Genomic DNA, 14,598 nt, shown 5'->3' on the forward strand with positions numbered 1-14,598 from the left:
CGACAATACAAATATGAAATGCCTAGAAAAATCGACCCAACTATGTTTTAAGGTAGATTTGATTATTTGTTATCTCCCCGAGCAGGGCTAGTGCATGTACTTTTCAGTTCAAACTTCTACGATGAGTCTTTTGTAGACGTAACGCGCCTCTGGCCTACCTAAAAATTAAATACTGGTATCTGTGATGAGTGTATCTACGACGACTACGCCATGGTGCACTCGCCTTATTCCCTCCCCTAAATATAGCTGATTAAAATCAGTTATTTACACAATGATATCTACGCAATACACAAATATTTTTTACTGTACAAAATATGATCATCTACTCATCTCTTCAGTATATTTTCAGGATCCTGATCTATTTAGTAGCATACAATGACTGTAGATTTGTATATATATGTAAGTCTGCCTATGTCAAATGAAATGTATGTGTAGTGACAACTGTAAATATTAATTTGTCAATCAGACTTCTTATTATTGATATATACCAGTCTTTATAATATTTATAAAGTGTCTTGAAAATTAACATAACAATGTAAGTGTAGATGTGATTCTTTTCTCCATCACCGAGCGGATCTGGAACCTGTTCTTTTAACTTCATACATCTACGACAACACCGCTTAGCTGTGCGCAGACGTCTTATATCCTCCTCTAAAATCAGCTTTTGTTTGGTTTCGTCTCGTAAATATATATATATATATATTATTGTCGAAATCTGGTATGGTGTACTGGAAAAATTTTGAACCTCTTGTTTGCGAGAGTTGTTTGGAAAATGTTGTTTGTGCTGTATTATGAGCCCTCTGCCATGACATTTTGTTTGCATGTACACTTACACAAATTGGCGGATTTGTTCAACGCAATCAAGTTGCTGACCAAGGGATTTGTCTTAATAATTTCAATGTATGTCTGTCGAGTCATTTTCTCAATTGAATACTAATTATTAGGTAAAAAAAATTAAAAAAATGAGGCACAACCTGTCTTGGTTTATTTATCACTTCCCAACTTACAAGACATATTACATTGATGTGATCACATTGATTGGTTTTTACTGAAAAGGGTATTCATGTACACACACAAATAAAGAAGAAGTCATGTATTTGAAACTTCAAATACTATATGGCATAAAACACTGCTCAACTTGACTGAAGCTAATGAAGTGTACTCGCTGATTTAATTGTAATCTATCTCTTTATCTGTTTGAAAAATATTTGAATGCACATTTACCTCTTCGGTTTAATTAACTTTCTCTTGAAGATTGATTGAAATCAGTTACTATTGATCTAAACGTAAATTTCCTGGGTTTTTTTAAAGTTATACCGGCAATAAACTCATCATAGATACGCCAGACGCGCGTTTCGTCTGCAAAACACTCATCAGTGACGCTCAAATCCAAAAAAGTTAAAAAGGCCAAATAAAGTACGAAGTTGAAGAGCATTGAGGACCAACATTCCTAAAATTTTGGCCAAATACAGCTACGGTTATCTATGCCTGCGATAGAAAAGCCTAAGTATTTAGAAAAAAATCAAAAATTTGTAAATAGTAAATTTATAAATACAACATATTTTAGAAAAAAAGATTGAAATTGAATTGTACAGCAATGACATAATGCATTCAATATTCACATATAATCTCGAAATTTTGGGTTCTCAATGCTTTTCAACTTCGTAGTTTATTTTGCATTTTGAACTTGTTTAATTTGATTGTCACTGACAGGTCATTTAAAACTGCCACGTCTAGCGTACACATTTTTTCACCTGGTGTTCATGATAAGTTTAATACTTATAAGTCATCAAGCGTAACTTCTGTACAGTGAGATTATAAATCAGCTCAGATTTTAAATAGATCACAGTATTGCACTCATAAAACAACACAAATATGCATGTTGATATATTCTATTAGTTGTGTATAAAACATTTTCAATAAACATAGCAGTTCATTAATCTGCATACTAATACCAGTAGCGTTAATACAAAGTTATAACAGCAGTCGTTTGAATCGTTAGAGTACGTCACAAAAATCATGTAAACGGAACTAAAAAAAAGACCCGTATGAACACTTTTAGCAGGTACTGACTGAAATAGATGAGAATTAACCAATTATTCTACAATAATAACATTAGATGTATGTTTCATCATATTAATTTATTCTGATTGGGTACACTGTAATCTCACGTTATTCCTTAGTCAATTTCATTACACAACAAAATGTATCATTCATGATGACACGAGGTCCCAAACTAAAGTGCAAAGTTAAGTTAACTAACTATATATGTTTGTAGTAAGACGGAGATATGAAGCAAAGTACTGACGCTGGTATCTTAACACTACTTCAAAAGAACCAAAGTCGAAGTGTTTGCCAAGCCATTTGAACTTCATCCTTCTCAACTGGCCATTGAATAAGAAGTACATCTTTCCAAATCATGGAAAATTCTACGGGAATATTATCTAAAGCGATGTCTTTAGTAATAACAACAATCTTCTGCAGATTTTTGGAAAACTTTTCATATTTTGCTCGCTCTATTTCAAAACGGCTCCATTCATTTTCGACAGTAGATGGTGAGACTACAAATATAATGTGTCTGCATTTGTTAATTGATGTCGCTCTTTCCGTCGCAATCGATTCACCTATAATAAAATCTCTGTCTTCTATACAGATTTTAAATCCCCATTCGTTTTCTATTTTCCCTTGTAATTCTTTTACAAAACGAACACAGTCATCAGAATATGAGACATAAACATCGTAATCAAAGGTCAGCTCAAGACCTTTCTCTGCAAACCTCCGGGAATTTCGGAAGAAAAAGAAGATTATTCTCCATCTAAAATTGTACAGTAGCGTAATACAAATCAAACTTGATAAAACAGAAACCATCAATGTAACGCCTAGTTTTAACCATACGGCACTTTCACATTTAATGAAATAATGGTGAATGTCTTCAGCGATATTTCTGGTATAGTTCATTTCATTACGTGAAGCAACCCAACAAGAGAAGTTACCATTTTTATCTAACTTAACGTTAGTACTCAAAATCCAACGCAGAAATGTTATTGTTTGACATGAACAAATTAATGGATTATCACTTAGATATAACTTAAATGTTCCAAGTCTGCTATGCTGGATATCCATCCAATCGAGTGTCTGCTTCCCAATATTTGTTATTTGATTGTGCGACAAATCGAGTTCTTCGATGTTTTCCAACTTGGAAACAATATTTGGAACATTATCAAGCAGATTATGAGATAGGTTAAGCAGTTTAAGATTGCGGAGCTCTCCAAGACTTTTTATTTTCAAGATATAGTTATGTGATATATCCAAATTAACTATATTTGGACAAAAACTAAATGTTGTCATATTAGTTTGTAAAACGTTGTACAGCTTTGCGTCCTTTATGATAAGAGTTTGTAGGTGAATTAAAAGTGGAATTTTCCCGACTCCAATTGTAATATCTGAACTTATTCCTGACAAATCTAAATGTTTCAAACTATTAAATCCCCCAAAAGTAAGAATTGGAAATACGTCTGTTTCAAAGTAAGACAATTCAAGGTGACGAAGGGAACTGTTTATCACTCTAATTTCCTTAAAATACATTGTAGCCATAAGATGAGTTATTCTCACAAACTGAATTTTGTCATTTGGGAATGTTACTGTGATAGGAAGAATTTTGTTTGTATGTTTGCGTTGAACTTGATCAACTCTTGTTTGATTATTGTTTGTTTTTACGTCTAAAAAAATTGGATTCTTGAATCTAAGAGGGAAATATGAAAAATCAAACACTTTTATCTTGGTCATCTTTCTTACAAAGAATAAAAAATCGAGTGCCCAATTATCTAAACCAAAACTATTGGCCGAAACCATCATATTTTCAAAGCACTCTGGATGTTGAAACAAAACTAGTGATCGGTTTTTAACTAATATGATCTCATTGTCCGACAAGTCTAAAGATTTTATACATATAGTTGATATGTACTTCATCATCTCTGGTGTAAGAATAACCGAATCCAGACCGTGTTTAAAATCGGCACGAGTTATCCCACGAAATAAAATTGCATCCATTGATTTATTCTGAAACGGACGTAAAAGTTGAAGTGCCTGTGTTAAGTGAATATTCGAGTTGGTTAGATTTAGCACTTTTAGATACGGAAATGGAAATAAAACACCAACTTCGACAACAACAAATTCTTTACAAGTTGTCATGTGCAATTCCTTAATTTGTACCGGCATTTCTGAAAATGTTCCATTGTATAAAAAATTTACATGACAATAATCAAATGTCAACTTTTTTAAATTGTATAGTTTTCTGAATTGCTGGCCAAATGTTGCATTAAACACAAGATCAATTGACAGTTCACGCAAGTTAAAAAGTTCACCAACTGGAATTCTATACGGGTAATATTCTGATGTTTTCATATTTCTACTTATGTCTAAAACTGATAAGTTCCGTAATGACTCAAACACTCCAGTTGGATACTCAGTAATATTCAGATAATTGTTCGAAATTGACAAATATTTCAGTGACGATAATCCGTTGAAGGCCTTTTTGTTTAACTGTTTTATATTATTTTTATCAAGCAATGAAAGTTCTATATACCTATATCTGAGAAAACTGTTGGCATCCAGTCTTGTCAGATTATTATAACTTAAATCCAACTGCTTAATATCAATTGGTAAATTGATCGGAACAGCTGTTAATCCTTGGTGTTTACACTGTGCCTCCTTATATCCTAACATATTTGATGTTATATTGCAATTAGAAAACACAGTTTTACATAAATAAACATGTATCATGCATAAAAATATGGTGAAACGCATATTTTCCAACTATAGTTTCAAATCAATATAAAACTATAGATGAAGTACTTCCTTTGTAAACAAAATCTTCAAGTACTTGCGTTTCCATAGTAAAACACAGTGTCTTCTTTGGTCAATCACGTGATAAACATTTTAATTTGATTTAAAAAGGCGGTTGTGATCACCTGTTCAATAAAAAGTATTTTAATTTAGAAAGAATAATCTCTGTAATTTCATGAATCACATTTTTTTTTATTAAACTCCACGTGCTAGATGATTCAACGAAATCTTCAGATATTATTTTTCGACAAAAGTTCAACACCAAGTTTAAGCACTTGAACCCTCTCTTACTAAGTAAATAGTATGAGAAACCGATATACTTTTTATATAATGTTCTAATATTTATAATGAGAGGTACGTTTTCTTCTTTATTTATACATGTATAGTCCTTGAAGGTGATATTACAACCCTTAAATATTGTTACACGTAAGAAATGATGACTGTGTAATCTGTGGAACCAATCTTTTTTTCAAATCAACAATAGGTAATGCAGATTGTATGGTTCATCTATCAAAAAAACACACTTCAGTGCAATGTATGACATACATATTCAAATAAAATTTGAAATGTTGATTTGCATTTTAATGTCACTGATGACGATAATATTGGAGTAAAACACTATTTATATTGTGACCTTGTTAACATTGTCCAATTTTAGAGACCAATCTATGAAATAGAAAAATAAGAACAACATGAGGCAAGTTCCAAATCAATGAGTTTTCACTGTCTCTCACTAGGGTAAAAGTATTTAAAAATGGCAACAGAAAGGTGTGACAAGTAGGAAATTTGTAAGTGTTTTCCATGTGACAATGTATTTGTGTAAAACAACAAAAACACAAGTTATTAGTTTCGAACACAAATAGAGAAATAAGAAGCATAAATTCTTTTTTGTAGCTTTAACTCATTTCTACATATTATGCAATTTGATAAATTTTAAGTAAATTTTTACTAACAAGATGGTTGATCTTTAGTCATGCCACATAATGATATCCTCTGGTTAATTATTAAAGGCAACAGTAGTATACCGCTGTTAAAAACTCATAAATCCATTAGTCTTAAAGGCATGATTTTTTTGTTACTTGTTAATGGCTTTGAACTAGCTGTCAGATAACTGCGAGTACTCTCAGATCTGTTCATTGTGTCTTTTTGTGTCTGGATGTATAAGTACCCGGCCACACGTCCACTTGTATGTTTTGTCTATCTGATGAGTTAAGCCTTTTTCAACTGATTTTTATAGTTCGTTCTTTTGTTGTACTGTTATACCACTGTCCGAGTTAGGGGGAGGGTTGGGATCCCGCTTAACTGTAATTCAGTGGTTGTCGTTTGTTTATGTGTTACATATTTGTTTTTCGTTCATTTTTTACATAAATAAGGCCGTTAGTTTTCCCGTTTGAATTGTTTTACATTGTCTTATCGGGGCCTTTTATAGCTGACTATATGCGATATGGGTTTTGCTCATTGTTGAAGGCCGTACGGTGACCTATAATTGTTAATATTTGTGTCATTTTGGCCTTTTGTGGATAGTTGTCTCATTGGCAATCATACCACATCTTCTTTTTTTTTTTTTTATAAAATCGGGGTAACAAATCATTACGAGGGAAACGCATTAAATATAAGAGGAGAACAACGACACAACACTGAAATGTAACACACACAGAAACGGACCAAACATCAGACAAAATCCCACGAGAATAAAAAATATAACATCAAAACCAAATACAATATACATGAATTTGGGATAGACATGTACCGTGACACGTCTTATCGCAATGTGAATAAATCATTATACTTGAATGTAATTTGGTCTCTATGGAGGTGTCATTGGCAATTATATCACACCTTATTTTCATAACTATTCTTGATGTCTTCAAGATATGAGTTAAGTATGTTTTTTGATTTTGCCATGTGATTATGGACTTTCCAAATTGATTTTCCTCTGAGTTCAGTATTTTTGTGATTTTACTTTTTACATGGAAGTATTGTAAAAATTTCTGAATATTTCACATATTTTGTAACTAAATTTAAATCTTTACATAAGTGAACTTGCTTTGCTGCCAGATTGTGGTCCTTATCAACTCCAGTCAGCATGCCACAAAATGCTGAAGTATGAGAGAAAAAGTATTGAAGGAATCGAAAATACTCAGTTTACAAATGACATTATTTTTCTCATGGGTTAAAATTTAAATCACAAAAATCGAGAAGAGAAAAACTTCAGCACCGCAAGTGATAGAGTTACTATTTACACTTCGAATTATTATAGGTCGACCGCATGATTCTGCTCCAGACTCAGCATATTGTTATCATTTTATACTATAACATCCCCGTACCATGTAAGGTTATCGGTTTGATGTTAACAAACTTGTTTAAGCCCAACACATTCTGTATATGTCTGTTACGAGTCAAGATCCTGTTATTCAGAAGCTGTGGCTCGTTTCTGTGAAACATATCTGATTTTTCGTTAATTATTTTGTTCATAAATAAGGCCGTTAGATTTGTCGTATGGATATTTTTACAATTGTCATTTTTTGGGACTTGTATAGCTGACTATGTGGTATATATTCTTTGCTCATTAATAAAGGACCGTACTGTGACCTATGGTTGTTAGTTACTGTGTATTTTGGCGACTAGTAAAGGGTTGTTCTATTACTGACATCAGCAATACTCGTTCGCAATGCCTGTGTCTATATTAACGAACATAATCTATGAACTACTGGTAAATGTTTAAGTAAGGGATTTCGTTACCACTAATTAGTTCAAACTTTTACTAAATTCTGTCATGAATGTAAAGGTTTGGTTTTGAAGTTCGGTTGTAACTGTAGTAAACTTATTTCAAACGGGAAAGCACATCCTCATTTTACGGAGATGTTGTTTACCGTTCCCTTACTACATCTAAATAAACTTACTCTTATAAAGTCATTAGAACTTTGAATATTGTTGTTATTGGTATTGATATTGATTTTCTAAGTATTTTTTTTATCAGTAAATTAAAGGCAAACTAAATATTATTGTTATATACATAATCACTTTCATGGATCTACAATCTGTTGACTTCTGTATCTTGGAATTGTAAAAGACATAAAAAAAAAGTTGTGAATGTAATGTTCCTTTGATTTGACAATAATTTTAGAAAAGTTTGTGAAATCAAAATTGCATCACAATAACAACATAATGCCTGATCATTAAATATTTGCATTAATGATTAGGCACAATTTCGGGATTTGGGGTTTTCAATGCGCTTCAAATTCGTCCTTTATTTGGCTTCCTATATTAAAATAAGAACCAGTGGTATGATTGGCAATGAGTCAACTCACTAAAAGAGACTAATAGACACAAATTATTTACAAAAGGTCACCGTTAATCCTTCCACTATGAGTAAACCAATTCCACATAGTCATTTATAAAAAGTTCCGAAATTACTAACGTAAAACAATTCAAACGAGAAATCTAACATCCTGATTATACACGATAATGAATGAAAATTACATTTCATAATGTTCTATTGTATTGTTAATATGTGTATTTCTCTGTCCTGAATGTTTTCCTTTTATTTGTCTTGTAGTCCAGTCATATAATGTTGTCATTGTATCGTTATATTTAACATTGCCATAAAAGCGGGAGGTTTCTTGTCCACTATTTTGTACTTGAAATGTTATGTACCAAGTCGGGAAAATGGCAATTGTTATCTCATAGTTCGTTTCTCTATGTATTGCATTGTCGTTTTAATTTTGTACCCTTTCGGAGCACCCCTATTTGTTGGTGGGGTGTTGCTTATTCTTAAGTTTTCTATGTTTTGTCATGTATACTACTGTTTGTCACAAACAAATGTGTGTTTGTCTTTTTTATTTTCAGCCATGGTGTTGTCAGTTTATTTCGATTTATGAGTTTGACCGTCCCTCTGGTATCTTTCGTCCTTCTTTTAGTGCTTTTGTTGTTTGGTTGTTTTCCTCTGATATTTTATTTGTTTCCATCAGTTTCAGTTTGTAATTAGGATTTGTTTTTTCTCAATCGATTTATTACTTTCGAACAGCTTTATACTACTGTTGCTTTTATAATTCAGGACAAAACAACATCTGTCGAAATACATTCCACCGACTTAGCACAGGCATTTGATGAATATGATGCATGGTTTGATTCACGCTCCTCTGGTATTTACAGACGAAACACGCGTCTGGTGTGTGTACAACATTTAAGCCTGGTTTTAATTATGAGTTTACTATTTGTATTCTCTATCGCAAAACAAATCATACATTTACAAATAACCATGATAATATATAATTTATTGTTTATAAAAAAGAAAAAAAACATTCACAGATTTTTAATATCAATGCTAACAGCCGTCGATTGATACATACATGTAAGAATATATATTAAAAAAACATGAAAAATTTCTAGAACTATACAACAAGATATACATTTTATTCAGATTTTTGTTCTATTCTTAAGGAATTATTGGGGGAGGAGATGGGAGGCGCAAAAAATAACTCTCTATATTAACCTTTGAATTTCCTTATAAGTTAAAGAATCAGGCCATTGATTATTGACTTCAGTAAACATCTACAGTGGAGATCACTTCAAACCTTTCATCAAAACTGTCAGAAGTTGTCAGAAGAACTGTTCTAAGACATTATGTAGAACTGCCATCCTGACACCTTTTAGAAAGTTCTAGATCTAGCTAAAACAGTTCTAACCTTTAACTGATTTAGGCAGTTCTATCTAAAACAGATCCTGACAGTTCTTTCATAGAACTGTTTCAGATAGTTCTGCGACTAGAACAATTCTTCGATTAGAACTAATGTGGCTAGATTTCATTTAGTCAGTTCTATCCATAGAACAGTTTTAAGAACTCTTTGTCTTAGATATAAATAAGTCTAAAGAATAATATTTATATATTAATATTTAATTGAAAATTGTTTACATATAAAAAATATAGATTTTAACGTTGTTTTAAATTTAGACTTGCATATAGATATCTCAGACGATCTGTAACAATTCCATCTTCATGCCTTAAATACCATGTACTGTATTACGACGCTAGATTAAAATTGACGAAGAAAAGTAACACCCGACACGTAATATTTCTCAACAAGGTATAGGTACCTTCCAATGATTTTTTTAAGAAAAGGGACGATATGTTCTTTGACATACTCCTGGTTCATCTACTTTCAACTCAGACACTGGTGACCATTTACAATGTCTTAGTTTCTTTAATATTTAGTTCTGGGAGATCAAAATAGATTCAGATTGTTAATGGAAAGAACATTATCAATTCAATATATCTGAAAGGGAAATTAAATAACCTGACTTCTTTGGTCTTCTTGGTTTTGACCAATTTAAAATTATCCAGAAGTTGTTTATTGTTTTTAAAAATTCACTTTGTGGTAAATACCACTACGCAAATAAACAGTTTCACTGTATTTCTAAATAACCTCTTCAACTGCGGATCAGGTTTTAGTCAATCTAATCGTTCATTTATAAATGGAACATGCAAATGAGCGGGCAATGTACCGTTGTTGTATACATTCAGTGGTTGTCGAGATCGTTTGTTGATGTTTATCGTATTTGATAATAATAAATATTTTGATATCGTTTTAATTAACACTTTCCCCCTTTCTTCCATTTTGTTTACTTTCACCGTCTCCTCGAGCATTTTGGTTGAAAACGTCGCATTTCCGCACGCTATATTTAATTGGCACGTTTTGACGTCGGGCACTTTCAACTAATTGATCCCTATGTCTCGGCATCTGCACAGAAAAATCAATTAGTAAATACACATGTATATCATTAAAAGTGGACATTTATAGAGTCATAAAATTTATAAAGAATAGAATGGAATAGAATATTTTTGTCTACTAGATTTAATATTAATACAAAGACATAAATTAAAAAAAAATCCTTTGAGATTTATAAAGTTCAAACTCATTGATTACTGTGCCAAACAAACCACAAATATTTAACAGTATAATATACATATAATATGATACTAAACCCCAAAGGAGAAGGATTGTGTCTGATGTTCATATGATGAAATCATAATCTTTCAGTCAGTTTAATTGAAGTCTGGAGCTGGCATGTCAGTTAACTGCTAGTAGTCTGTTGTTATTTATGTATTATTGTCATTTTGTTTATTTTCTTTGGTTACATCTTCTGACATCAGACTCGGACTTCTCTTGAACTTAATTATAATGTGTGTACTGTTATCGGTTACTTTTCTACATTAGCTAGCTATAGAGGTGTAAGGGAGGGTTGAGATCTCACAAACATGTTTAACCCTGCCGCATTTTTGAGCCTGTCCCAAGTCAGGAGCCTCCGGCCTTTATTAGTCTTGTATTATTTTAATTTTAGTTTCTTGTGTACAATTTGGAAATTAGTATTGCGTTCATTATCACTGAACTAGTGTATATTTGTTTACGGGCCAGCAGAAGGACGCCTCCAGATGCGGGAATTTCTCGCTACATTGAAGACCTGTTGGTGACCGTTTGCTGTTGTTTTTATCTTTGGTCGGGTTGTTGTCTCTTTGAAACATTCCCCATTTCCATTCTCAATTTTATTTATGATTAAACAGCTTCACTCTTCCATAACAACAACACCAATGACAGCATGGAACCTCCTATGACATTCAAAACTGCATAAAAATTTACATGTTGATTTTTTCCTTTTTAATCAAGTATGTCTGTGTAAATTGGGATTGTTCATGTCCATTGGGTAAACAACTAGAGCAGGGGTTCTCCTTTTAGTGAAAGAGTAGCCATTGATTAAATGTGCCAGCAAATTAATCCTTAAATCAAGTTGGGTGTATCTTTTTTCTTTTTTTTTCTACTTGGTTAAAATGGTCATACAATACAAAGCCATTCATTACACACATATAAGTGAGACAGGAACAGAAATTTCCACCACTTTTTGGAGCTCCTTCTAACAGGATATTTTGACCGAATTCGGGGTCACAAATATTAATATCAACACCATGAAAGTTTGCCTGGTAATTAGTAATGATCCGTGGTCTTTTGATCTATTTAACAGTACCATCTTTTTGCCTCCTTTTAGTAATATCACTCTAAAATAACTGGTATACAACAAGTAATATATTCTGTGAGTACATGTTTTATGTGCTAAAGGTATCTCATTTATACATGTATTCTATATATATATGTTAAGTAAATGTTCTGATTTATAAAGGATCAATTGCAAAGATAAAACATTTTTAAGTTAAACTAAATAAATCATATTAAAACATAGTTGATTGATTGTTTGCTGCTTAATGTCCAGTCACGCATACATCATCATGACATGGATAATAAGAAAGAGTAAACATTTATTAGCTACTTGACATCTTTCAAGAACAGAGTCTAATAGAGGCCTAACTCTGGCAAGTTTGTCAGTAGAATCCACCTCTGGCTCATTCACATGTAAATACTGTGTCAGCTTTTCATATCTTTTTACAGACACAACATCTTTTACATGTACACCTCCATTAGCAAGGAATTTATTTGTCAACTATAACAACTTGTAGTCCAGAACTTGTATAATCCCCATTAGAATTAGGATTCCTAGAAAAGATAAAATATACACTTTTAACTTTTTGTCATAAAAATGTTACTTTTAATACCACTTTTAAATATACATCATGTACATGTGGATATAGGCTGTGCATACATATCTTGACATGTAAAATTTCTGTGATAAACCTACTTCTACTTTTGAAAATTATAAAAATACATATATAACAAGCAAACACAATTTTAAAATATCAGACATGTATAAAGGCATGTACAAACCAATAAATATTAAAAAAAAAAAAGCATGTGGCTTGATTGCTAATGAAACATCTCTCAATCCAAGTCACAATGAATAAGAAAAAATAAACAATTATAGGTCAACATACTGCCTTCAACATGGAGCTAAGGCTTACATTTTGTACACCAAACAGCAAGCTATTTAAAGGACCCAAAATTGTAAAAAACAAGTCTTATCTACAACATGAGAACGGTGAAACACCTATGAACTGCATCAACAAACGACAACCACTGAATAACAGGCCTGTACATAAACAGTGCATAAAAATGCATACATGTACATGTATATATATATCAGTTTAATAAAGGGAATTTACTATGCATCACAATTTAATTTTCTTACTATCAACCAAGCTTACAATGAATCTTACACGTACATGTATAACCATTGTTAGTTAGTACAGGTATTGTTTTTCACTTACCTAAATATGCAGACATTTCAGCAAAATCTGTCTCCGTCCAGGTATGGTCATTTCGTCCGGCTAGCTGCCGTTTGCGTGTTGCATTTAGGTTGGTCACTTGGGCATGTTTACTTATCATGTCTGTGCCAGTTCACTAATATCAGCATTCAATAATACTTGAGGTCCGGTACGTTCGTTAAACTATCGAACATTTATATATCTTGATTGGCCTCGCTCCATATTATCTCATTCATGCCAGTATCATAAATTATTTTCCATCCTCCTGATCCTACACGATTTCATCATCAATATCATCTTCCTCCACGCTAACCAACGGTTCATCTATATCAGATACATACCCGTTATCCTCACCTTCAATACTTTCGTCGTCTGATATATTTTGAAGGGCTGGTACAGACACAATTTGTTCCTAAACATCCCATACACTCGGCCTGCCGGAGGCCGCCATATTTGTTATTGTCGCCTTTTATTAAATTTGTGTACACGTGTGAGAATCTCATGAATATTCATCGATTAAGTGTATAATTGCCGCCCATTTTTAACGATAAGCACTTACAGTTGTCTCATTTATTGAATTTAAATTGCACAACATTTATTTGTACGTAAATTTTTTACATTAACGTTTTGAAGACAAGATTCATGAAAAGCGTAGGAAAGCGTAGTTGCGGGGGAAAGGGATAAGCGTAAAAAGCGTGTACGCGGTGTAAGGGGGTAAGCGTAAAAAGCGTATCTGCGTGGTAAAGTATTAAGCTAGCTATAATACCAGGTTGTCATTTTCTGCACAAGAAAATGCATGTACCAAGTCAGGAATATGGCAGTTGTTATCCGTTCGTTTGATGTGTTTGAGCTTTTGATTTTTTTCCATTTGATAAGGGACTTTTCGTTTTGAATTTTCCTAGGAGTTTAGTAAGTTGACGATATGAACTTTTTTTGTGTGTGACTTACATTTGAAGCTACTCGACTGAGTAAGCTTTTTGTGCTTATAGGGGATGAAAGGTAAGTACATCTGTATTGACGTCAAATGAAAGATCGAAGCAATCGTCTATAACAAAATTAACCGATTTACCAATTTTACATAATTGACTGCTGTCACTTCACTAAACTCTATGTATTTGTAACTAATTCATCTATAAGATATTTATAGGTTAAAGTCTTGAGCACAAATGTTTATTGTAGAATCGTCAACTGATTATGCATAACAATTACTCAAAGTATATATATCAATTATCGTTAACCCCATGTGGCCATCATTCCAGACGGTTTTTGATTCATTATTTATATATTTGCACTGAATACTTATAATTTCTGTCATAGACATACATAAAGTCAACCATATATATAAAATTTATGGTTAGAGACATTGAAATAAATTCCATATTTGCATTCTACCATTGAGCTGTTGTATCATTGAAATATACCCACAAGTTATAATTGCATAGCATACACATGTTTACCATACACAACGCCACGATAATACAGACATGTGTACTGAATTGTATAGATACAATACCATTTAAGATTTGCAACTGACTAGCAATGCA

General features: G+C 32.4%; 1 protein-coding gene and 1 long non-coding RNA gene across 2 annotated transcripts; both read right to left on the reverse strand.

Annotated features, from left to right (window-relative positions):
* Positions 1–2,122: 2,122 nt before the first annotated feature.
* On the reverse strand, positions 2,123–3,839 carry LOC134713713 (toll-like receptor 4). Its single transcript, XM_063575003.1, has one exon. It carries the CDS (start codon positions 3,784–3,786, stop codon positions 2,329–2,331), a length of 1,458 nt encoding a protein of 485 aa, XP_063431073.1. The 5' UTR covers positions 3,787–3,839; the 3' UTR covers positions 2,123–2,328.
* Positions 3,840–11,927: 8,088 nt separating this feature from the next.
* Positions 11,928–13,520, reverse strand: LOC134714596 (uncharacterized). The gene is made up of 2 exons (XR_010106555.1): positions 13,058–13,520; positions 11,928–12,389 (listed from the first exon to the last, which is right to left on the reverse strand). It is a non-coding gene; the product is annotated as an uncharacterized LOC134714596 (long non-coding RNA).
* Between the last annotated feature and the right edge of the window lie 1,078 nt (positions 13,521–14,598).

Source organism: Mytilus trossulus, chromosome 4 (genome assembly GCF_036588685.1).
Source record: "Mytilus trossulus isolate FHL-02 chromosome 4, PNRI_Mtr1.1.1.hap1, whole genome shotgun sequence".
Classification (NCBI taxonomy): domain Eukaryota; kingdom Metazoa; phylum Mollusca; class Bivalvia; order Mytilida; family Mytilidae; genus Mytilus; species Mytilus trossulus.

Bases quoted from the DNA above. Each gene is read 5' to 3' on its own strand.
- LOC134713713 (XM_063575003.1), bottom strand. From the start codon at position 3,786: ATGACCAAGATAAAAGTGTTTGATTTTTCATATTTCCCTCTTAGATTC.